The sequence below is a fragment of the Streptopelia decaocto genome (assembly GCF_964273445.1).
Source record: "Streptopelia decaocto genome assembly, chromosome: 5".
NCBI lineage: Eukaryota > Metazoa > Chordata > Aves > Columbiformes > Columbidae > Streptopelia > Streptopelia decaocto.
This window is the reverse complement of record NC_138659.1, coordinates 2,759,994-2,783,572: the sequence shown is the minus strand read 5'-3', so window position 1 is coordinate 2,783,572 and position 23,579 is coordinate 2,759,994. Positions and strand designations below refer to the sequence as shown.

At 42.3% G+C, this 23,579-nt stretch overlaps 1 protein-coding gene across 4 annotated transcripts; it reads right to left on the bottom strand.

Moving 5' to 3' along the window:
• Nucleotides 1-213: 213 nt before the first annotated feature.
• MKNK1 (MAPK interacting serine/threonine kinase 1) lies at nucleotides 214-23,370 on the bottom strand. Of its 4 annotated transcripts, none has more exons than XM_082052288.1 (14): nucleotides 23,279-23,370; nucleotides 22,398-22,462; nucleotides 18,969-19,075; nucleotides 15,653-15,904; nucleotides 15,051-15,148; nucleotides 13,514-13,593; nucleotides 11,996-12,069; nucleotides 8,658-8,762; nucleotides 6,028-6,083; nucleotides 5,377-5,472; nucleotides 4,366-4,560; nucleotides 3,581-3,745; nucleotides 2,885-2,928; nucleotides 214-1,962 (listed from the first exon to the last, which is right to left on the bottom strand). In XM_082052288.1, exons 4-14 carry the CDS (start codon nucleotides 15,747-15,749, stop codon nucleotides 1,734-1,736), a joined length of 1,239 nt encoding a protein of 412 aa, XP_081908414.1. In that variant the 5' UTR covers nucleotides 15,750-15,904; nucleotides 18,969-19,075; nucleotides 22,398-22,462; nucleotides 23,279-23,370; the 3' UTR covers nucleotides 214-1,733. The 4 variants fall into 4 exon arrangements, with proteins under 4 accessions (XP_081908414.1, XP_081908417.1, XP_081908416.1 ...); XM_082052291.1 differs by having other exon boundaries at nucleotides 15,653-15,775; XM_082052290.1 differs by having other exon boundaries at nucleotides 15,653-15,751.
• Nucleotides 23,371-23,579: the final 209 nt, after the last annotated feature.

Genomic DNA, 23,579 nt, shown 5'->3' with positions numbered 1-23,579 from the left:
CTCTGTGCAGTTGTATCTTAATTTAACCTTGAGAAAGGTGAGATTACAGGAGACCCCAGAGACTGATAGAGCAATGCAGCCATAGAAGAGGGAGCTATGCTTAGTGTTCAGAGACTTAAATTGTCTTAATCCAATGTCACACAGAGAAGGAAGTAACTCTGTTTTTCTCTGTCACCAAAAATCAAGAGAAAGAAACCACACGGAACTGCCAAATGTGATAAATTCATAACTTAAAGCATTTTAATAAAAACAAAGCAAAATACATTTCATAATCCACTGGCACAATGTATAAAATCTCTTAAATAACAGCTTTAGTATTAGTCATAAAATAAAGCATGTTGTACAAAAATAGCTGTATGCACACTGCTAAAAGATAATGTAAAACCACGCTGAATGCAAAGACATTCAGCTTTGACCTTTCCATTTCCAAGCGCTTGCTGGATCTGCTACTTTATTCCTTCTCATTCTGCTCGGGAGGGTTTTGTGCTGGCGCTTGGGGGCCTCCTCCTCCTCCCCTCTCCACACAATGCCCTGGCAAAGGGTTTCAGAAAGAGCTGGCAAGTTTAAGGTGCATCATGTCGGGCATCTTAGCGGCCCGATTTTTCACAGCTTATGTTTCGGAAAGTGCTCAACATCTGCGTCCTTGTCCACGAACACGTCACCTTGGTCACTTATAATCCTCAGCTTTTTGGCCGGTACACTTCCAAATGACTGTGAGCCCTTGTGCACCACAGCACTACAACTGGAAGCCACCCAGCCTGAGGTCACTGCAGGGGCCAGAACGCAACAGCTGCAGCACCGGTTTTGTACAGATGTACCTCTTCATTCCATGATCCCACATTATTCACATGCCAAAGTTCACTGAACACTGTTCGTTCACATTAAGAACTCCAGGTAACACACGCAAAAGGACCTGGGGAAATAGGAGTTTACAGAAAGGTGTAACTGAGGATAGCATTAAAATAGGAAAAAAACCCCAGATACTAAATATAAGCTATTATATGAACAGTATGTTATACTGCGGTTATCAGACTTCAGACTAAATGCCAGGGAAGGGGACACACACACACAAAAAAGATGATATGGAGAACATTTTAGTTAAGAACAAAGAGATGTCAGGTAAAGAAATAACACACCCCCAGCTTTCATCCACACACAAACTATCAACAGGATGAAAAAGCGCCCCAGTCCTTTTCATCTCTACAAGCCTGAGCAATCTTCGCACCTTTACGGTATCATCCTCATATATTTAAGCCCAATGAAGGTAACGGAGACAGAAATTCACCCCGTCATCATCTTTGTGCCCTGAGACTACAGAGAGAAGGGCACTGTTGGCTGAAAACAGCCCCTGCCGCTGAACCACAGGCAGGGACAGACATGAGGCTCTGCCAGCCAAAGCAAGACAGCCTATTATTCTTTCTGATGTTTTCAAGTTTGCATTTAAAGCATGCTCTTCTAAGAAGAAAATAAGGAAAGCTTGGTGATTTATCACCTCAGATGATACAGCAGCAAACCCATCTTCTCCAGTTTAAAAAGATCAGCTAAATTATCTTAATGCACCAAATCTGACAGGCAAAAACCTTTCCCATAAAAAGCCGTCCCCTTAAAGTTACAAGTCGCATCGCAAGAGCAAGCTTCTAATCAAAGAGTCAGAAGCAGAGAAGCTTTTATCAGCACTGAAAATCCAAAGAAGAACATAGGCTGTTCTTGCCAATCCATAGCAAGAAAGAAATTTAAAAGGCTTTATGGGGAACTGGCTGAAAGTCACTGGTTTTGGTGGCGTGCGCCATCGCTCTGCGCTTGGCGAGGCGGGACTTGGACGGAGGAGAAAGCTTCATGGAACACACGGCGCGGGCCAAGCTCTCCTGCTCTGCGCTGAGCTCGTTCTCGTGCTGAGACAACTGGCGGTTGAGGGCTATGGCCTCGGCTGCAAAAAGCGTCAGGTCTTTTGTGCTGCTGTTCCTTTCAAGGGAAAAGGAGAACGCAGTTACAACACACACGGTCGCCTCACCTGTTTGCCCTCGCGGCAGAATATCTGTTTTCAGGTAGTTTTATTTCTCCTATCAAAACATCAACTCAGCAGGCAAAATGACCAGTTGATATGTGCATCTCTCCTCATTGCAAGGGCCAGCAATACATAAGAATCACTCTGGGTTTTTGGAAACAGCCACGGTTCTAGTCCTCGTTCTGCCAAGAACTCTCCATGTAAACCCAGGAAGGCACCTGAGATGCCACGCTTAATTTCTACATGTTAAAATAGGATGGGCATATGAGGCAACACTTTTGCTTTGGAGTACTGCAATCCCACTACAACTGCACATCTGGCTTAAGGAAACGTATTTCTGATGGGATGAACCACCTGGAATCACCAGTGGCAGACATGGAAATAAACAGAGATGTGTGACTTGGGCTCTCTGGCATTCAGAATCTACCATCAAACTGCTTTAAATGAGGTTTGCCCTGCTCACACTTAAATTGATACTGTGATTACCACCACCTACAATAGAAGTCAGATCTGAGCCTGTGGATACGGTGATTATTCACCCATCAGAATGCAGTCTCTTTGGATAACACACGCCTTCGTGCCTTTTTTCCCCCTCCTGGGCAGCAAACTGCCAAACCCATCATTGTTTCCTGTCTGAGATTAGCAGCGCACCACAGGAATCCTCCCCAACGCCTTTCCCGCAAACAAACAAGATAAGATCACAAAGATAAATCAGAGCTTTAATATTTCTGATGGTCTTAATGAAATTAGTGCTGCACATTTATCAAGTTCCACTCTCAGCCAGGGATCTTACCCCCTGACTTGTCACCTCCTATCTCTCCACATTCTTTCAGTAATGATTCTTGGCCAAGTTTAGACATTACCAAAAGAAAAAATTACCTTTGAAGAACTTGAGGAGTAGGTAATCCCCTTTCAGGAGCCTGCTAGAAGAAGCAGATAAGAAAATTTAGTTACATATTAGCAGCTGGGAACCAAGCTTTCCCAAGAGAGTGATTAAAAATGGGTGACTCGCCCAAATCTTTACAGTTAATTGACATTGCACATAAACTAATTCATTGTGGGTTTACAAATCACTGTTGGCACATTTCATAACCCATCTCCGCTCACAAGATACCACAGTTTGCAGGTACAAGACTAAAGCTTTGAAAACTCTCCAGAGGGTCTATCCCTTCCTTCCTGAACTGAGAACTAAAGCAAAAGGAGTCTGCTGCTCTTTTAAAACTCTGTCTACCAGCCTCCTACATTACTGTATTAAAGAGTAACATAATAATTCGTGTACTGCAGTGCTTGGTAGTCACAAGAAAGCCATTCAAAACGCATAAAGCATTAATTAAAAAAAAAAAAAACAAAAACAAACACACAAACCACACACACAAACACTTAAAGCTTGACAACTGCATCCAAATATTTACCACACAGAGCTCCAGAAAGAATAAAGCCACGGTATATCGTTTAAATTAATTGAGATAATAGCACTAAAACACACAATGTCTCTATTAAAAGTTTAGAGACAATGAACAGCTTGTTTATCGCTTTGGAATAAGAATAACCCTTAAATATAAAGGGGATACATACTCCTTGAACCCATGAATGTTGCAAAACTTGAGCAGCACTAAGTCGTTCTTTGGCATCACGAACCAGCAACTTTGAGATGAGATCTTTGGCCTCGGAGGATATGTGTGACCAGTCCTTGTCAGGAAATTCGTACTTGCCTTCTTGAATGCTCTCAAAAAGCTTGTTCTAGTAGAGGAAAATTAATTTAAATAGCAACTAGAGTGCAACCAGAAGACTTCTCACTCAGTTTTATCCGCCTAATGTGGTGGGTGACAACTGAAATCATCCCGTCACCTTATGGAGTCAGCAGAGTGATGGGCAGCGTCATATATCAATTCAGCACATCCTAAGATGGACACGACGCATTGTCCGCTGAAAACAGCTTCCCCCCACCCTCCCCATAACAGTGCGGCCAACGTACTCTGTTTTCAGGAAGAATAAATTCAGGCCCTGCGTGGAGACTCCCCTGGGGCTCAGATTTTATCTGAGAAATTGTGGTGAGTACCATAAACTACATCGAGAATTACAGGACACAGGAGGATTGCAGGGTGAGGGCGAGGACACCAAGGAGCTCTGAGACCTCACATCAAGAGGACAAAGAGGCAGTTGCCAAATCTTACCTTAGAAAGAGGTATCATCACTCAGCTTCTATATTACCACCATCACTTCTCAGTGACAGCCTGTCCTCCCAGATAACTGGTTGGGTTACAGACACAGCTCTTTGCTGCTGGAATTATGGCACGTTTACACCTTAAATTCACAGGGCAAACTACACTCTCACAAATGCCCAGGGCAGGCACATTCACCTGGCAAACTCTGCAGACTTCTCCTCTGTCCCAGCCACAGTCTGCGCCACAGTTGCCCACAAAAGGGGGGTAACCGCTGAGCATGATGTACAGGATCACTCCCAGGCTCCAAAGATCACATCGCTTATCGTAGAACGTGGCCTCCTCCATGAAGACTTCGACCACCTCAGGTGCCATGTATTCTGCAGACCCACACTAGGAAATTGAATTCACACAAGTTTTCAAAGGAAGGGTCAAATCCAAGCAAGACTCAAGTTCATCATTTCACTCTCTTTATAGCAGGCAGCATCCCTCAAAGTTTAAATGGAATTGCCAAGAGCTCTGAAACATTTTGTGAGCATGCTGCACAGGAAAAAAACAGCACATTGCAGGTATAAGGACTACAGAGACCTAATAGAAGGCAAAAGAGTTCCTACTGTTCCTTAGCAGAATCATAAGCTGTTCCATATGAATCTGTGATCCTTTATACAGTGTCAAAGTATTAATTTACATATTTCAGGTTTTTAAATCTTATCCATTAGTTATCTGGCTTTTCAGAAAGTAAACAGGTATATTATGGGAGGTGATTTCTGTAACAGATTCCTCCAAAACAGTGAGATTAGCATAACACTGTAGTTTTTCAAACTAGTGTGTTTTATAAAGCCACACACTGATTGCAGAGCTTGCATTGTACTTAGCACATGGGTCTCAGCTACAGAACCCAAATATGGGGAAATGAATACAGAACTAAGGTTCAAACTCAGCCCAAAAAAGCTTCATGAAAAGCTTCCTCATTTGATGGGGTAAAAGACAACGTGTTACCTTCTGAGCAACAGGAGAATTAACACGATGACCTCCTGTGCTTTTGTGTATTTGTCTTATGACTGGGAATCCAAGACAGCATTTACTACACATAAAACCACTTTAAATGAACTATTGACTCCTGGTGCAGTTGGAAGCTCTCCTCTGTAGATAAGAGAAATTGTTGGATGGTAGAAGAGAAAAAGCATGAAGCCCCAGCAGGTGTCTTACCGGCGTTGTTAATTCAGGAGTAGTTATTGGAGTACATGCGCTGTTCAGCTTCACCCCGCTACCAAGATCAAAGTCACATATTTTAACTGGTGATACCTAAACACAAAGACAAAACAGTAAGAGGTCCAGAAGGCTGGCACTAATGCAATATATATGAATACAGCACTATGTGGAAAACCCCAGGAGAAAACACGAATTGTTCTAGCAGGAGGACCAGCGAAACCCAGTCTCTTCCATGTATATTCCACTTGCATTTGCCTCCTCTACCCCAGTTGCTCCCACATCCCCAGCACCTGACCCTATTACATTAATTTCGTTATTTGACAAGGCAAGTGCCAGTACACACTGGGGCACTTTGGGAACTGCATGTCATGACCAGTTGGCCTGTAAACATCGCTTGTCCATCTGGGTGCTGCCTCAGAGCAGATGAGATGCTAAGCTGTAATTGCCAATTGGCTTTTTATCTCCTAGCCAGATGCTCAACATTTTTACAGCTCGCAGAAGAATTTAGTCTCTTTTGGGCTACAGTTCTATTAAATATAGTTGAAGATCACTAATGGGTTCAAAAAGTCTTCAAGAAGAGAAAGACAAAATGCGAGGGCTGTCTTTGGAAACGAAGTTAAAAAGACACTTCAGAGAGCAGAGAGGCACCTTTTCTGGAGATTCGCACAGGATGTTTTCAGGCTTCAGGTCCCTGTGAGCAATACCTAAACAAGAGTACAAATGTTCGTTAGAGAAGATACTCTCCTGTTTTATTTCTCATTAGCGCTCTTTATTACAAGGTGGCCTGGGAAATATTCTAGGTCTGAGTTTGCTGCACAACCCCCTCTTAATGACGCTGCAAATAACTGAATTTCAAAGTGTGTTTGTTAAAAGTCACTGTTGCATCCTGCTATGCCTTTATCATCTTTAAATGTACATGACAGTCAGTCAAGCAAATAAGAACCTGCTAGCACTGGAACTTTTTGGCTTAGGCCAAATTAATTATGTTAATTAAAGTTGGCTTATTGAGATGCCTTCTAAGGTAAGGTCTTTTTTTCCAGGGAGATCAACTGGCAACACCCAAAATACTCTTCCCCAAAAAAGACCAAGTTCCCAGGTGAAAATTTCACCCCTTTAACAATGAGGTATGTACTCATTCCTGAAATAAAATAAAAATTAAAGGGTTTGGTTGGAGATGCAGCAGATAAAGCTAAAGGAGAGAAACCACATGGCTTCTACATTCATTCAACTGCTATTGGAATAGGTAAAGCCAACAGGGAAACAAAGTTATCTACCTGTTAAATGCACACGCAAAGATGTTGTCAAAGCAGTTCTTGAAATGCCTAAACACACAATATCTATAAGTTCTCTATTTAATATGATCTAACTTAAAGGGAAGGCGCAAAATGAGAATGGAAAAAACAAATCATCAGCTTGGCTATAATTTAACTGCACTTTAGCTTTGCTTATAAAAATTAACACTCCAAGCACACTTGATACTACTTCAGAGTAGGAGAAAGAAAATATCCCACCCAATTCTAGGCAAGGAAGTTTCAAATGTCTCCTCTTCAGCACACTCCACAAGACATGACTGAAAATAGAACATTAATAGCACAGCAGAGCACCGATCCAAAGGAATCAGAGCTTTCATAAGGATGCAGTTCGCATTGCTTACTCTTGGAAGATGGGAAACACGGCAAATGAAGATGGCCCGTGCTGATGTGCACAGCAAGGCTGACAAAACTCCCAACAGTTGGCTTGGCTTGCAATGCAAAACAGCATTTTTTTTGTATTGTAGTTTGAATTCAAATGTCTGATTATATAACATTTTATCCTGCAGTTGCACACAACACTGAGAAAAGAAAATAACTGCCTTTAAACACTCCCCCAGTGGATTATCAGCAATAAAGCACACATATCCCAAGTGGGTGTAAGGCAGTATTATCATCCAGCTGAGTTTTAAACTACTCCTGGAAAAAGAATTAGTTATCACCATTCGAATTTTTAAGGTATCTAGCTATAGCACTTCACCATTAAGCTGTGCAATAAAACTGCTTTAATTTCCTGTTTACTGGAGTGTTCTGTATGCTACTTACTAATTATTTTAATTTCACACAGAAGAACCATAAAGAGAACAACAAAACGCAAGGGGAGGTTGTTGTAGTCGATTCTGCAAGCCATGTCCCCACTGTACCAATTCACAGCTAACAAGAAAGAAAGTGGACTGCTGCTCCAAAGGCAGTTTAATGAATCACTCCCCTCTTGTTCAGGGAAAAGGGAATTAAAACTAAAAGCTGTGAGAAAACTACAGAAAGATATTAGCCGAGTCAATGTTAAACTTCCTTGAACAGCACCCCAAGACTTTCAGCTGTTCAGCAACCTACTACAGCTCTAACATATCAAATATATATTTCTCCACACATTCAGCTTAAGTTAGGTCGAGAGAGGTTCTCCTGCCCCTCTGCTCTGCCCTGGGGAGACCACACCTGGAATATTGTGTCCAGTTGTGGCCCCTCAGTTCCAGCAGGACAGGGAACTGCTGGAGAGGGTCCAGCGCAGCCACCAAGATGCTGCAGGGAGTGGAGCATCTCCCGTGTGAGGAAAGGCTGAGGGAGCTGGGGCTCTGGAGCTGGACAAGAGGACACTGAGGGGGGACTCATTCATGTTTACAGATATATAAAGGGTGAGTGTCAGGAGGATGGAGCCAGGCTCTTCTCGGTGACAACCAATGGTAGGACAAGGGGTAATGGGTTCAAACTGGAACACAGGAGGTTCCACTTAAATTGGAGAAGAAACTTCTTCATGGTGAGGGTGGCAGAGCCTGGCCCAGGCTGCCCAGGGGGGTTGTGGAGTCTCCTTCTGTGCAGACATTCCAACCCGCCTGGACACCTTCCTGTGTAACCTCATCTGGGTGTTCCTGCTCCATGGGGGGATTGCACTGGATGAGCTTTCCTGGTCCCTTCCAATCACTGACACTCTGGGATTCTGTGATATTAGGACCCTTTTGAGTAACCTTTACATGGTGGCTTAGGTAACAAACAAACAGATTCAACCCTAATGTTAATTCTCCCTAGATGCCAATTTAACTTTTCTTCTCCAAAAGGCTATACCATCCTAACACAGCTGATTACTTAAACTACCACATTATGAAAATAATATTATAGAGGAAAACAGCATAAATCATCTGGCTTTGCTGTAACTAGAAATGCTAGCAAAGGCTGACTACTTACTGCTAAAATGAGTTCCATAATCTAAGTGTACAATACCAACTAGTAAAGATGGAGACAGCCTTCCCTCACCTTTCGTATGAAGAAAATCCAGAGCAGAGGCAATATCTCTCACCACTTTGCTGGCTTCTCGTTCATTGAAGTGCTTCCGCTTCTGTATATGGGCCAGGATTGAACCTGTAAGAGTAACCAGTGAAGGGGAAAACCTCAGTATGAATGCTGCCTGGGCTCAGAAAAGGCTTTGTCGATACAAGGATAAAAATGCAATAGCCACTACCAGTCTGACACCAAGGGAGAACTGATCTCAGTGTGAACAGGGCCAGAAGTAATTGAGAAAAAGTTATTTGCAACTAACACTGTGTCCTAGTATGTTTACATGGCAGAAACTGAAGTGTCACGACCCCAAGTTTTTATATGAAATTAGTCTCGGAAAATAATGACAAAGTAGTGCCAAGTATCATGAATCCATAACCTAATTTATCATGTTTTACAACAGCCTTTCACAGTGGGCAACTTCCATGGACCAAAGAGGGGAACGACTAAGAAGAAAAAGGTTCAGCTGAGCAGCTTCAATACTTAAGCATGCTGGAACGTATTATAGTTCGCAGACTCTGCAGTCCTCTCGTTTGGGCACAGCATGAAAGGCAATCACGTTTTACTGTCCCAGCACGACTGGTCTATTTTCCACACACTGTGAACAGTAGAGACTTGGTAATAGTACCAGTAAAACTCAAATATCTAAGGGCACACACAACACTTCAGCAAAACCCACCCACCCACCCCCAGGTCACGGGTGGCCATGCTCAAACTAACCCTCCTCGTTTTGTGTGGTGTGGCAATTGAAGCCCTGCACTGAAAGTCAAGCATGTACTTTGTCTCAGTACCATCAAATAAAGACATTCTACCTTTAAATACACAGTGAAATTCCCACTGACATCAAGGTAAGGCTCATACACTGATTTGAGGCAAAATTTGCCCAGGGGCATGAAATCTGACAAAAGATCTCTCAAATATGAACACACTGAAGGAGCTTGCAGCTCCACTGGTAGCCCTCTAACAAAGGATAAAGGGAGGTTTGATTCCTCACCTCCTTTAAGTGAATTCCATCAATCTCCTCAAAAGATTATAAATGTCTTTTAAAAAACTCAATTAATTCTAGTTGGCAGAGATCCAAGCCCACTACACTGCCTTACATCTTCTAACCCAGACAGGTCTATTTACAAAAAGCAATCAGGCAGAGAAAATTCAAGAAGTAACTGCCACTTGTTATTAGCCCCCAATGCAGTAAATATTTCATATCTCAGGCGATTTAATTTTTATTCTCCAGCTACAGATGTGGAAGGAAACCTCTCATTCTCTATTGTGGTAATTCCTATTCTTACACGATCAGTGCTGCTGTCACTCCTCCACAGCAAGGATTCAGAAAGGAAGGAGGAAAACACTCAAAAAGAAGCTGGACAGACAAAAGACTCTTCAGATATGCAGAGATATGATGAACAATTCTTCAGATATGCAGAGACACGCTGTGTCAGATGGGTGGAGGGAGGCCACAGTGGACCAGGTTATCAGGTTTCAAAGACAGGTTTCCCTTGCCAAAAACAACACTTCCTAGCTTGCCACAGAGTTCAAAAGGTTTTCCTCCTATAGTTATTTACACCTTTAGAAAGTAATAATAGTTCTTGAATGTTTCCATCCCTGTGGAAAAGACTCCAGACTTTGCAGGAAACAATACTGAGCCACCTGAAGTGTTCATTCCACCCAGAAGGTTTATTTCACATTACCCTTCTGAATAGAGCTGATGTTCCAAACTTTCTCAGATAAGAATTATTTCTATATCAATGAAAACATACTCTACGGACTTTCTATTCAGCCCACGTGGAGGAATCCCACAAGGAGAAAGAACAGCAGAGCACTCCTGCCACAGTTGTTACCACCTCTTCAGTATTCAGGGAGAAAGCATCATATAGCACCTCCTAAAATGCATTTCACAGACAAAAAAAGAGGAGGAAAGGACTCTTAAATCATGCAAGTTCAGTATAATCAACTGGATTTTAACACTTTCAATTATAAAATGCTGTCAGGCAAGGATATTAAACAGCTTTTGCATATCGTGGTGAACTGAACACAGCTAAAAGGGGAACAGAGCTCCTTCAGCTACCACAGCTACAGGAAGACAAAGCTGCAAACAAGCCCAAGTTATGACCCAACATTGTAGGCAACGTTGGTCTCTGAGACTGGAGTTACTAAAGCAAGGCTTGAATTGAAGATTAACATTCTCATTCTTGCCAACCACGCTGCTTATAATAGAATTTGCGGTGCATCCAAAGCTGGTCTGACTCCTAATTCCCATTATTTCTTTGATGATCGTTCAAACCCACAGCTGAGAGAAGGAAGAAGCAGCACTGTTATCCCCTCAGCAGCCGTGCAGGTACACTGACAACCACCAGCTCACAGTCAAAGACGACTGTTGAGCACTGGGAGGATGTGCAGATGACACACAGACAAATGTAGATTCATCCCAGTGGAGCCCTATTATAGCTCATTTGTCAGTGAAGTCTGTGCATTAAGAAGAACAGCATTAGAGGAAAGCACAATGAAGTGATGTGGTAATTCTAAGGGAAGGAAAACACAAGGTTTTACTCAAGAAAAACACATCTCCTCTTTTTAAAAAGTTCTGCATCTATAATAAAAGAATGTGTATTTCTTGCACATATGGTTTCCTATTGCAAACCACCTTGACCAGTGACAACAGGTGATGCCCTAGAGGCAGCAGTGTACTCCTGCAGAAACTCAGTTTTTCTTTAAAGGGTGGATGACACTTACAACTCGTGGTTTTGCACAGCCCTGCAAATTAACGCGTACTATAATTATGCTCAATGCAGACAAACGCGAAAAAGTCCAAAGTGTTTGATGTAGCCTTCTTCTAACCCAGGGGAGTGTTACCTGCCAGAGATGAGTGACCACAGATGCTCGCTGCATTCGCCCTCAAACAGCCACCAGAAACAAGATGGTTTTTTGCAACAGCGAGCTTCAGGAAACAAAGTCAATCCTACACCAAGGGAAAATGCTACCAGAGTGTATAGATGCTGTACTAAGATCACGCGTAATAACCTGACATACTGTGTGCCTGCCCTTGCCCGAAGATGCTGTGACCTACTAACTATATTCCAAAGCTTCCACTTGAACAGACATTTCCATCGCTCAGCTACAGAAAGGGATTGCAAATGTATAACAACATCCATCAATATTCAAGAATAACCATACTTCGAGCTTTGTGTATTACTTCCTTTACTACTTCGTCTTAAAATTCTCAAGCATTTAAAATAAGTTCTTAACTTTCTACTTTAAAACACTGAGACAAACAGGACCAAGACAACTGGGTGAACAAAGGCACAGTTAGTGCACGGTACCTCCTCGCAGCTTCTCAAAGACAAGGTAGTATCTTGTGTCATCTTCGAAAAATTCTATTAACTCCAAAATGTTCCTTTAAAAAGAAAAAAAGATAGAGGAAGCAGAAGAACTAGGCATTAATTATACGCAAAACAATGAAGAGTTTCCGCATGGATAATTAGGAAGTGCCAGAAGTAACAGAAAAGAAGAGCGCTAATTAAACAAGTTGCTTTGGTTGCCTGTGGTGTTAAAACCACGATTCTGAATCACACTGAAATTTAAGTAGGGGCAAGAGGCCAAACACCAAAATCAGACAGGGCTGTGAAACAGTTCTGCTACTGTTCAATTGACAAGAAGATAACTGGTAATTGGTTGTATTTAAGAATTTAGAACATTGCATTTGTGCTGAAGGCAAGAACGAAAAGGAAAATTCAGCTGGCACTCTTTCTCTCTACAAATCACAAGGCAGAACACACCGGGCTCAGCGCAGACAGGCACCTGTCAGCACGACATTAAACCCCGTGCATTAGTTACCATTTTTAGACTAACTCCTGTTTAGTGTACAGTGTAACAGTGCAGTGTAACACAAACACCACGGGATGCTCTGAGAATGCCAAACGTGCAAGTCAGCCTTTTGTTTTTATAGTTAAAGTACATGCAAAATCCCAATTCTGCATATGGTCACAAGAGCTTGAGTTTTTCCATCAGTTATGTACTAGATGACCATACGCTCTTAACCACACACAGAACAACGATATAATCTGCTCCTCTATATTACAGCTCAAGCCTATGAGTTCAGCCAACAACTCTGTTTTTAAGCTATCTTTAAGTGTTGTACTAAAAATCTTTAAAAAAGTTCTATATGAGTTACGCAACTGTAGTATAGAAAACAGCTGTTGTACAGATGCGTCCGTTAACCTAGAATGTAAAGAAGTAGTTTCAGAATTGGCTTAAACTCATCATAGAGGAGGCTGCCACGGGCTGCATTGCCTCCCTCGCTTCTTCAGACAGGAGCAGCAGCTTTAAAGTTGCTTCATCCTGTGGCTCCGTCAAGTCAGCACGCAGGCAAATGGAAACCAAATTAGCTTTTGGCTGACCTAAGAGGCCCAGTGCAAAAGCAGGAAGGCTGACACAAAGAGGACAAACCGCACATGAAGGAAAGGAACAGCAAGACTGTTCCTCTCCAGAGCAGCTGGTATCAGGTCAGCTTTTGCTGATGGTGCAATCGCAGGAAAGAGTGTCAAAATGTTAATTCCTCATTCGGACAAAAGCCGTGTGTCGCTGAAGCATATTCAAGCTACGCTGACCTAGCTGCTAATTGAGTTGTGCGACTTAATTTGTAAATATTTCCCTATATTTCCTAGGTAACAGAAGGGGAAATTCATATTTTTAATAGGTCAAGTCTGAATTTCAACTGGTTTTAAAAAGACTATTGCAAAGCTCCTAACCTAGTCACACATTAGAGGCTTAAATTTTGAAAAAAAAATTAGGATACTTCAGATAAATAAACAAAAACACACACAAAACTCCATACTTACTTGTTACCCTGACACTGGTACAGCGTTTCTATCTCGCGAAAAACCCGACTCCGACTATGCCCAGCATTTTTTTCAATAATCTGTGGAAAGAGTCAGAGCTCACATTTGAAAAATGACTGCAGGAACTGTACGTGTGGCTCTGCAATTAGTTAAGCGACCTAAAGCTTGAACCTCAGGCACACCCACCAGCGAGAAACACGGCACATTTGCTTGTTTAATTTCTCATCTGTCATTTACGAACAGTGTCAGCAGAGCTCTGGAAGGTACTCAAAAGGACAAGAGAAATGAGGACAGGAAGAGAGGAAAGGAAATAAACTCCACATGTCACACAGTCACTGACCAGTTATCACGAGCTTTTTCTTGCATCATTTGAACTGTGCAACGTGCAGAAAAGGATATCCTTTTGAGTTCTAACCAAAATAGATTTGAGTCACGTCAGACACTGAACAGTCAAAAAGAAGAGATTCGTCATTATAGGCTTGTAAGTAAAAAGTACTAAATTCGCCACGAAATGAGAGTTTTGTTCATAGTGCAAACGTCATGGAGACCACATCACAAGACCTAATGTGTTAATAAAAACGTACATTCAATCTCGGAGCCCTCCTGTACTGCCAACAGAAGTCACCTTCCTTCACACACTCCTCTGGCCGAAAGAGGACAAGGACAAGGGCTTTTCACAGAGGCCGAGACTGAATGTTCGCCACGTGAACTGAAAGCTCATGACACCACCACAAACACCACCATCTGTATCCAGTATCAGTTTCTCATTTTCACAGCCCAAGTTCTCCAGTGCAGAATGGGCAGCTATTCACCAGTATTACATGGGACTTGGTATCTGATCATGTTTAACTCATAATATAGCGAGTTGTTTATTACAGACTTTCAACTTCAACAAGTCTACAAAGTAGACATAAATTTACAGCATCCACAGGACTAGATTTTTAAAGGGGCTTAAAATTTTGTGCCTACGGTTTTTGCAAATGAATCAAGCATAACGCTTTCCTATTGTTATTATATGTGTTTGTAATTTAACAGGGGACTCAGGACAAGTCTGTAAATGGGCCCTAATGTTTAATATAATGGTATTGCAGAAGGTTCACCTCTATCAAAAAAGAAGAGACAGCTTTACATGAACTAATGGCAGTAACTGATGTTCTCTGAACTCAGAGCAGCATTCTCCTAAGCTTCCATTATTTGGTAAGCCATGCTAGATAATGACTCTGCCTCTTTCACAAGACAAGATAAAAACTGGTAGGACTACAGTCAAACCAGGACACAAGAGGAAAGCTTGCCCTGAGATGTAATCATCACACAGTCATTTATTGTTTGTGAATTCTATCTGTGGCTGATGTACCAGTTCACTCCAGAGGCACAATACTTTAGATGACATATCTCAGCGGTTATAAAGCTCATTTCAAGCATCGAAAGTTTTCAAAAAGCTTTTCCTATTACCCACTCTATTACAGATTTTCACCGATACTAGAAGGGAAAAGACACGTTATAGACAGAAGTTATGTTGCTTTTATTCTATACTTACTTTTACTGCATATTCTTTCCCAGTTTGGAGGCTGACAGCACCCTGAACTTTGGCATATGCTCCCTCACCAAGCAGCTCAGCAGTCAACTTGTACAAGTCTGCCAAAGAAATCCAGCAGAAAGGACCCATTAGCCATTTCAGTGAATAACATCAAGACAAGCTATTTATCTGATGAGCATCCCTCATATGACAGCAACTGAAAATATTCCCTTGGTAATGAAGACAGAAAATAGATTTATGCAGTATTATAGTACATGTGCCAGGCTTAATTAGGTCTCATTTTTCACTTCCTCCCCTTCGAGTTGAAGGAAAATTTAAAGTAGACTTCATTCCAGCATCAAAATTACAAGAAACATTTTATAGCTCAGCAATTGCTAGGACCTCATCCACCTTCCCAGTCTCCACTCAGAACCAATCTACTTGCAGAGATAGTGTCTTAAGAATCACAGAATGTCCTTGGTTGGAAGGGACCCACGAGGATATAGAATAACAGAAATGTTAACTTATGACTTTTGCCAAAGAGCCATGTTTAGCTAAGAAAACCGAGCCCAGCAGAGGGAAAACAGATCATTACAATTAAAAGCTTAGAAGTTGCCACCAACCTTCAAACTTCCCAGGGACGTGATCTGTGGCTCTGGTTCTTTTTTTCTTCTTCCTTTTGCCACTGTCTGCTATGGGGAGAGGCTGACTGCTGACCATCTCTGTGTGGCAGGATACAAAGGTGCCTTTAACACACAATCAGTTACTTTAGGAGAAAATGAACATGCTTTTGTGTGCTCGTGTTCTTAAGCTAGCCAAAAGTTTCTCTGTCTTCCTCACAGGCTGCCATCTCTCACTCAAATATGAGAGGAAACCTAAAAAGACAATTTGAGTGTTAATTAATAAGTCTGGGGAGGTTTGATAAACAACGGTAAAAACAGAAGAAAATAACTATGCACCTACGCTCTTCTCCCAGCACAGTAAGGCAAAGCATGGGAATAACCCTGTCAACAACGCAGACCCTGATACAAGCCAGGATTTACAGCCCTCGCAATGGCACTGCTCTTTGAGCTATTCTACTGGTTTACAAGTAGATTTTTTTGAAGTCAGCTTAATAAAAAGAGCTTCCAAAACAGGAGGAAGGCGTGAAGAAGTTTCAAACCCAGCAAAACGAAGCAACCACAGGAGTTAACAGGTCAAAGGAGCAATTTAAGTCACTTCAAGCTGCCAAAAGGCCACAAAAATAAAATCACATTTCTCACAGAACCATGATGTGCCTTTCTAAACCACAGATCAGCAGACAACTTATGCTCCAGAACAAGCAGTGCTTATGGCATTTAGATATTTTTTCCCTGCATTACTAGCTGCAGCTATTACAAGAGCTTAGTCAGAGAGAATAATTCACAGATGCAAGATAAAATGGCAGAAAAAGAAAGAAAACCACCTGCATATTCTTATGGAAGGCCTAAATAAAAGCATCGCCACACCTTTCTCTGCCAGAGGCTGCTGCACACAGCTAACAGAGCTCCAAAAAGGTCAAATGATTACACATTATTCTCCCATGAGCACTTCTGCAGAACATCAGTCACATCCTGCCAGGTTGGCCCTAACTCTTAAAAATCACGGCTCAAAGTTATAAGCAAAGCACGGCCAAGACTTGTGACAGCCAGGAGGATTTCCAAGTAAATTCACAACTAAAGATCTTGGACTACAGGAAAAACTTAATCCCTCGAAACAGCATAATTATAAGAATATTGGTAATGAAAGAAGAGCAAGCCCTAAAAACAAAGTTTTCTGGCAATTCCCCTTTAACAGAGAACCTTTCTGAATGTCATTTAGAACTCTCACCTTGTCTGAAAACTTAAGTAATGTTTTGAAAGCCCTTAAACAACTTACTGAAACACTTAAAAAACACATCACTCAAAGCCTCAAGATGATAGCAAATCCTCATTTTCAAGTCTTAAGCAGAATGAAGAAATCATCACGATGGATGATGTATGCGAGTTCTTAAATGCAATGAGAAATGCAAAAGCGTACATTTTACCAACTTCTGAAGCAAGAGCTTCTTTGTAACTCCAACTGACACCCATACAGTTTTGAATTTTAGCATAAATAGAAGACTAGCATTTGACAGCATGTTCCAGTTCTCCCCAATTTCAATTCAATGAGAAATTTTTCAGAATTGGGATGGAAATGACACATATGAAGCTGCTCAGAGATAGAACTGGTCTGCTTGAAGGAGGTGTTTGATTTCCAGAAGGTGATAAGTCATTTTAATGACTCGACCTTATTCAGGTAAACAAGTCATACCTAGACAGGTTCTATTCTATTTCAACCTCTACACAGACACTAAAAATTATGCTAAAAGACGGGAATCTTGCATCTCAGCACAGCACAGCTGATGTTGTTTCTTCACAACCCTCTCCTGCACTTTACCTATTAGCTATGATATTTACAGTCTAGTGTTTAATAACTCACTACATTATTTCAATTCCCTTCAGTCTGACTCAATTCCTAAATTACAGAGAACTGCTTCCTTGAAAGCAGGAAGTTCATTAGTCATGTATACAGAAATCAAATTACTGAAAAGCCGATGTTTTCAACCTATGGTCTCAACCACATTTCCTATCAGGCAGGCATGAAATGTTTGCTGTATTAGATTCTTATTACCCTTCTAGTCTGTTATTTTGCATCACCATGTAGCAGACTTCTGTCAACACAGCTTTTCCTTTAAAGGTATTACAGCTTCATTCTCATTATTCACTTTGTTATAATGACCTGGTACTGAATAATAGCTGCTATGACAAGAAAATGCCTTTAGCCCAGCTAAATGTTTTAGAGGTTTTTTTTTCAAATAAATGCTTGTTTTTCTGTGACCGTATATTGAGAGGTTTTGATGACACTGCAAGACAGTGGGCCCGAACCACGCAAGCAATGCGGAGGCGCTTTGTGTACTGTGGGACTCCTCGGGGGAAAAGGACACTGTGGGCTCTGAGGAAGCTCAGCCTGCCAGACAGAAAGCTCAGAGACTGCAGGAAAATGGCCCGTGGGCACATAAGGTCCAAGACTAACATTTAACTGTTGGCATTTTAAGGTCATTTTACAAGGCACCCCGAAGCACTGGACCTCTGCTTCCACCAAACCAACTTGTCCACCCACTTTATAATCTATTCCAGCTGTGTGCAGGGAGGTGGGAGTAGAACAGCGCTTTGGTGTTCAGAGCAGACATGGAAAACCTTTCATAAAGGGCATTTCTTACATCCCTCTCAACCATAACGCTCAGACTGTTCTCTAAGAGACTCCTGTCTGACTAGCAGTGTGACAACAGCTGAAGAAATAGGGAACAGTTCAAATTCTGATCTGCCCTCCTCCTCCTGTCAGGTCAGGATTATTGCTCACAGGATAATGTAAACCAGCAAAATCCATACCGCAACCAAAAAGAGAGCAAGTTTCTGTCTTAACTGCAGTTTTGTTCGAAGTCCTGTATTTTATTATCATCGTTGTAATTCAGTGTTCAAGCAATATTTAACATACGCATTATTCAGAGCCTGCATGGGAAGGTATAGTTACAGCCTTTACCTTTTGCTATTGTGGCCTCTGTTACAGCCTTCACCTTTTGCTATTGTGGCCTCTATGACTATCTTCAAAAGGATGAACAAAAGCACTTATCATAAAGAAGACTTGCAAACAATGCCAAGGGAAGAAGAAAAGGAACAATTACTACAAGTTTCGCTTTACCCAGACCTTAAGTCACCTTTCATCTTGCTTCCTAACACTCTATATACAAACATGCCAAAATCTACCACCCAGACGTAACTCCCCTCTCATTCTCATCTGCTTCCCAAAGGAAGGAAGGGTATATTTAGAAAACAAGCATATACGTGTACAGGAAGCACTTGGAGAACACAGCACAGATGCCTTTTTCTATTAAGGAGATACCTTGTTTGTGCGTTTGAATTCAATGGAAGAAAGCAGTTTAAGCAGAGAGTCTGGGCACGACCATCCGCTTCAGAACTGGGTCTTGCTGGAGCCAGGTTGTTCTGCAGCTGAAAAGGAACACAATCATATTGATATTCAGAAATCACATAAACATTGCTACATACATTCAGGTAGCACCCAGAGTTCTTGCTGTTATACCACTGGAGAACCATAACAATTTCAGATATAAAATACAGAATTACTCTTGAAGGACAAGAATGACCATACTCCTAACCTAGAGCAAGACTCTGCAAGACACAGCACCACAACTACGCCGTAACAGCACCACGCTAAAGCATATCTTGAAATGGATCTTGAAGGCAGCCAAACAGGTTCCAACACAACACGAGCAGGAGAAAGCATCTTCCACAGCTGAAAACCTTTTCCTGAGAACGGGTACCACTAGTACTGAATTCACTCCTAGCAAGCAGCAAACAAGGCAGTGATGTTGAGGTAACACCACCTGAAGAAAAGAATCAGGAGCCTCAAATAAAGCCTTCTGGGGATTCACAGAGGACAGCCACAACCCAGAATTCAATAGATGAAACCAACTCCAAGTTGATGTGGTGGCACAGGATGTTTTCAGACCACTGAGGTGGTACCTAAATAGCTGCAGTTACAAAAATATTACAGATAGTGCAAAAGCAAAGGCTTTTTATTCAGACCAAATAAAAGAACACTGAGATCTCTGATGAGGCTTCTCTACTTGAGATTTTGAAATACTGTTTTCTATTTTGAGCAATTGAACACCAACAGGTAGACCAGTCTGTACCTTCTGAACAGTATCCAACATCTCCGTTGATTTACACTTATTTTCAAAACCATTGTTCACTTGTTCAAACAGCGAGTGACAGATTCAGTAAAACAGTGAGGCATGAATAAGTCCCTTGATTCCACAAGCATAACATACCTACAACTCTCAGACTTCAAATGTAAAAGTGTGTGCTTGCCCCCTCCCCCCAAAAAATTATATATATATGCCACTTTAAAGTTTCAGACAGCCGGAGTTTTAGACAAATAAAACAGAAACAGACTTCAGGCTCATTTTCCTCCCAGCTCTGTTGCTCACATCACTCTTGGACCCTCCCTTCTCCAGCAACACTTTGGTTCCTGTAGATGTGGCTCATAATGAAACAGGACTCAGTCAGCAGGTGCTGACTCTGCCAACACCTGCTAGTTGCAGGAAGCTCAGAATAATCAAAGCTACCTTCATAAAGTGACTAAATGGCAATTAATTGTGCTTGTAATGTTACAGATCAAGAGAAACACAATTCGAAGAGGAAGGATGCCCAGTTCTTTACGACAGCCCTGTGCCAAATCCAGAGGCAGATTATTTTAATACTCATTCTGTATTTCATCAAGCAAGAATATTCATTTCAAATTGTAAGAAGTGGTTATTCTTACATGTCACTTATGTTTACCATCTTGCCATAATTCATTCTTAGCTGTCAGAGCTAGCTTCTCATCCTACCTACAAGACAACCTTTAGTATCATTTAATTCATTAATCTGAATTATCCATGAGGGAAGAGGAACCTAAAAACATTCCAGCATCTTCCCAATAAGACACAGGAGCATTAACACTTCAAAATGAACGCCCAAAAGTCCAAAGATTTCATAAAAGAGCAAGTCTGAGAAAAAAAAATATCAATTTTGCCATATCACAGACATGACTGTACCAGCTACACAGAACAGCCGACACCATCCTTCTAAAACCCTTCACTCTGTAGAAAAGGTTACAGCAATCTTTTTCTTTACCTCTGTATTTCTCTTCACGATTTCCTTCTGTCTCTCTTTTACAAGACCAGAACCACCTTCTCTTCTGTCTACACAAGTTACAGAGTCTTAACTTTTCGTACTCCCAGGTAGCCACTTCCCTTGCAAACTAAGCATGGGGTTTCTGAGGTTCTGAGTCAAACCCTCCAGCAATGGGTGGATCTCACTGTGCGGGATAGCACATAAAGTGATTTCAAACCGATTCCTCCCACCCCAATTTATTACTCCACCACGATTACTACTGAGGAAGCAGGGAGAACCTTAATGGAGAGGAGAGCACACAGCATTCCTTTTTCTCTCCTGTCGGGAAAAAATAGCATCTTTTAGCACACATGCTGTAGACAGGAGATGTTCTGCTGAAGTCTGCCTGTGCTTACACAGACACGCATGCATTTCTTTAAAAGCATTAGTTATTGTTCAGAATAACACAGAAAGAACTGTTATCATCCCCACTGGAAAGACACAAAGGCAAACAAGACAAGTATGCTGACCCCGTTGTGAGTTAACAAGTAAGGGTAAGAAGAGAGACTGAAGATGGCTTAAAACTGTAATCTTTCTAATTTCTTTTTCTAGGACAACATGCATCTGAGGCAGCCGCATGTATAAGAGGACATAATAAGGTGTAATATTTCACAGAGCTAACAAAAAACCACAAATGGTAAGCCTTGTCGGGAACAATACGGGACACACACTGGCTATTGCACTAAGGACATCTCCTCCTACCACACACAGCAGTCCAGCCAAACAAGGTATTTAATGCTACCGACCACAGACAATGCGTATTGACAAGCTTCCATCACAGTGCAGCAGGAATTTAGCTGCAAAATTACTTTAAACTCCAGATCACACATATTCTAAATGAGAAAAGTCCTTGCAATAGTACTTTGACTCAACAATTCAAAGCTTCTCTAAGTCCTAGAGCACTTTTAAATCAAGGAGATATACAGAGCAAATAAGTGCTGAGGGCCACTTACTAACCAATATGCTGCTTACTCTCTCCTCTGTCTGATGGCATCAACAACTCGCACAAGACTGTCTCTGCATCACCAACTAGCTCCCCTGACCCCACTCAGCTCCTTTGCTAATTTTCAGGTGTAAACCAAAGAGAAAAACAACTTTTTAGAAGACAACTTTTAATTTCATACAGATACAAGATAAGCATTTCCTGTTCTTAGTCCACACCCCACAAATGATCAGATAATGACATTTGTCACTGGAAAGAAAGCTACACATCATACTCCCGTATTAGCAAGCAGAATTGTTTGGAGGAGTTAATCTAAATGTGGTGTTTAAGTCTGAAGCAAGGCTGATTTTTCTTCTTTTTCCCCTCAGTACTTTCAACTCTAAAAGTAATAGTCGTTAAACTCCATTGCCTTTTCACATTTCATATGACATGGAATTTGTACCAGTGTTTTAATGTTTGTCACCTGGAAGGTGTGAGGAAATTACTCATAGTAGTAAATACGTTTTTGAAAACATTAGGCAGTACTGATACAGCATTCAGACCAGGAAATAAGGTAATGATGGACAATATTCAATGTCAAGGCTCTGTCAATTGTCCAGTGAACCCAAATCCAATTTCAACTGGAAGGCTGCCAATACCAAACCCAATTACCTTTACAACTGCAGCAGAAGAGGTTCAGCTCCACAAGTGTGTTTTGCCTTGCTTCCATCCAGCACCTGGAAGGCATGAAAAGAAGCTGTGTTTTGAAAAAAAAACACCAAACTCCAGTTCATCAAAGTTATCAGAAGACATGGCAATCTTCCCAAGCTAATTGTGGGGCATAAATTTGCAGCAGAAGAGGCTTTTACAAGCAGCAAACTCATAATAAAGAAAAAACAAACAAACAAACAAACGAAGGGTTGGTTAATTTCTAAACAAATCTGGCACTTGGTGAAGAAGTGCCAGGGGAACGGGCTGAAGCCAGAGCCCTGTGTTGGCTTCTTCTCCCTCGGAACCACCTCACAAGGTCACCCTGCTCAGGACAACACATCCTGCGAAGGATAAACTAAATCTAGATGGATCTTCACTGTTTCCACAGGTCCGGGGCTCTCACTGTTTCACAGCAGATGAAACATACAAGAACTAACACGTTACCCGTGACCGAAGGCAGGAGCAGGGTCATTCACCTTCGCCAGCTCTCCTGTTCCAACGACACGCTTCACAGAAAGCAGCCGTCAGTTTACAGACTTACCACTCTTTATTAAAAAACGCAGTATGTATGGAACACAGCAGCTTAAGCCTCCACGAAACAACCAGGTCCAAGCTATAGGAAACCCCCACGTCCTTCGGGGATAGCCCCGAACCCGCCGCTGCCGCCCCCCGGCTGTGCCCGGACACCGGCGCCGCTCCCGGGGTTCGCTCCTCCACACGCCCCGCGGGGCAGCCCGGGCGAGCCCCACCGAGGAGACACGGAGCCCAGCGGCACGGACCGCTCGCCTCCCAGCCCTCCGCCCGGCGCTGAGGGAGCGCCGTGTCCCCCAGCCCGCCCTCACCTGCATGGCGGCCACCTCGGCGGGGCGGCGCTGCGGGGCCCCGAACCGCCGCCCCGGCTTCTGTGCGGGGAGAGGCGGGAGCGCGCATGCGCGCCCGGCAGCGGCGCAACCCGCTGTGCGCATGCGCAACCTGTGGGCACGGCGCGGCTGGGTCGTGGGATCGTAAAATCATAACATCCTACAATCATAAAATCATAGACTCATAAAGTCATAGAACCGCAGAATCATTTCGGCTGGACAAGACCCTCAAGATCATCGAGTCCAACCGTTAAACCGACACTGGCACTAAACTATGTCCCTA

Bases quoted from the DNA above. Each gene is read 5' to 3' on its own strand.
- MKNK1 (XM_082052288.1), bottom strand. From the start codon at position 15,749: ATGGTCAGCAGTCAGCCTCTCCCCATAGCAGACAGTGGCAAAAGGAAG. The intron at 8,763-11,995 runs GTACCGTGCACT...TTACTCTTACAG, and splicing joins CTTTGAGAAGCTGCGAGGAG to GTTCAATCCTGGCCCATATA. The intron at 4,561-5,376 runs GTAAGACACCTG...TCAATTTCCTAG, and splicing joins CTCCTGAATTAACAACGCCG to TGTGGGTCTGCAGAATACAT.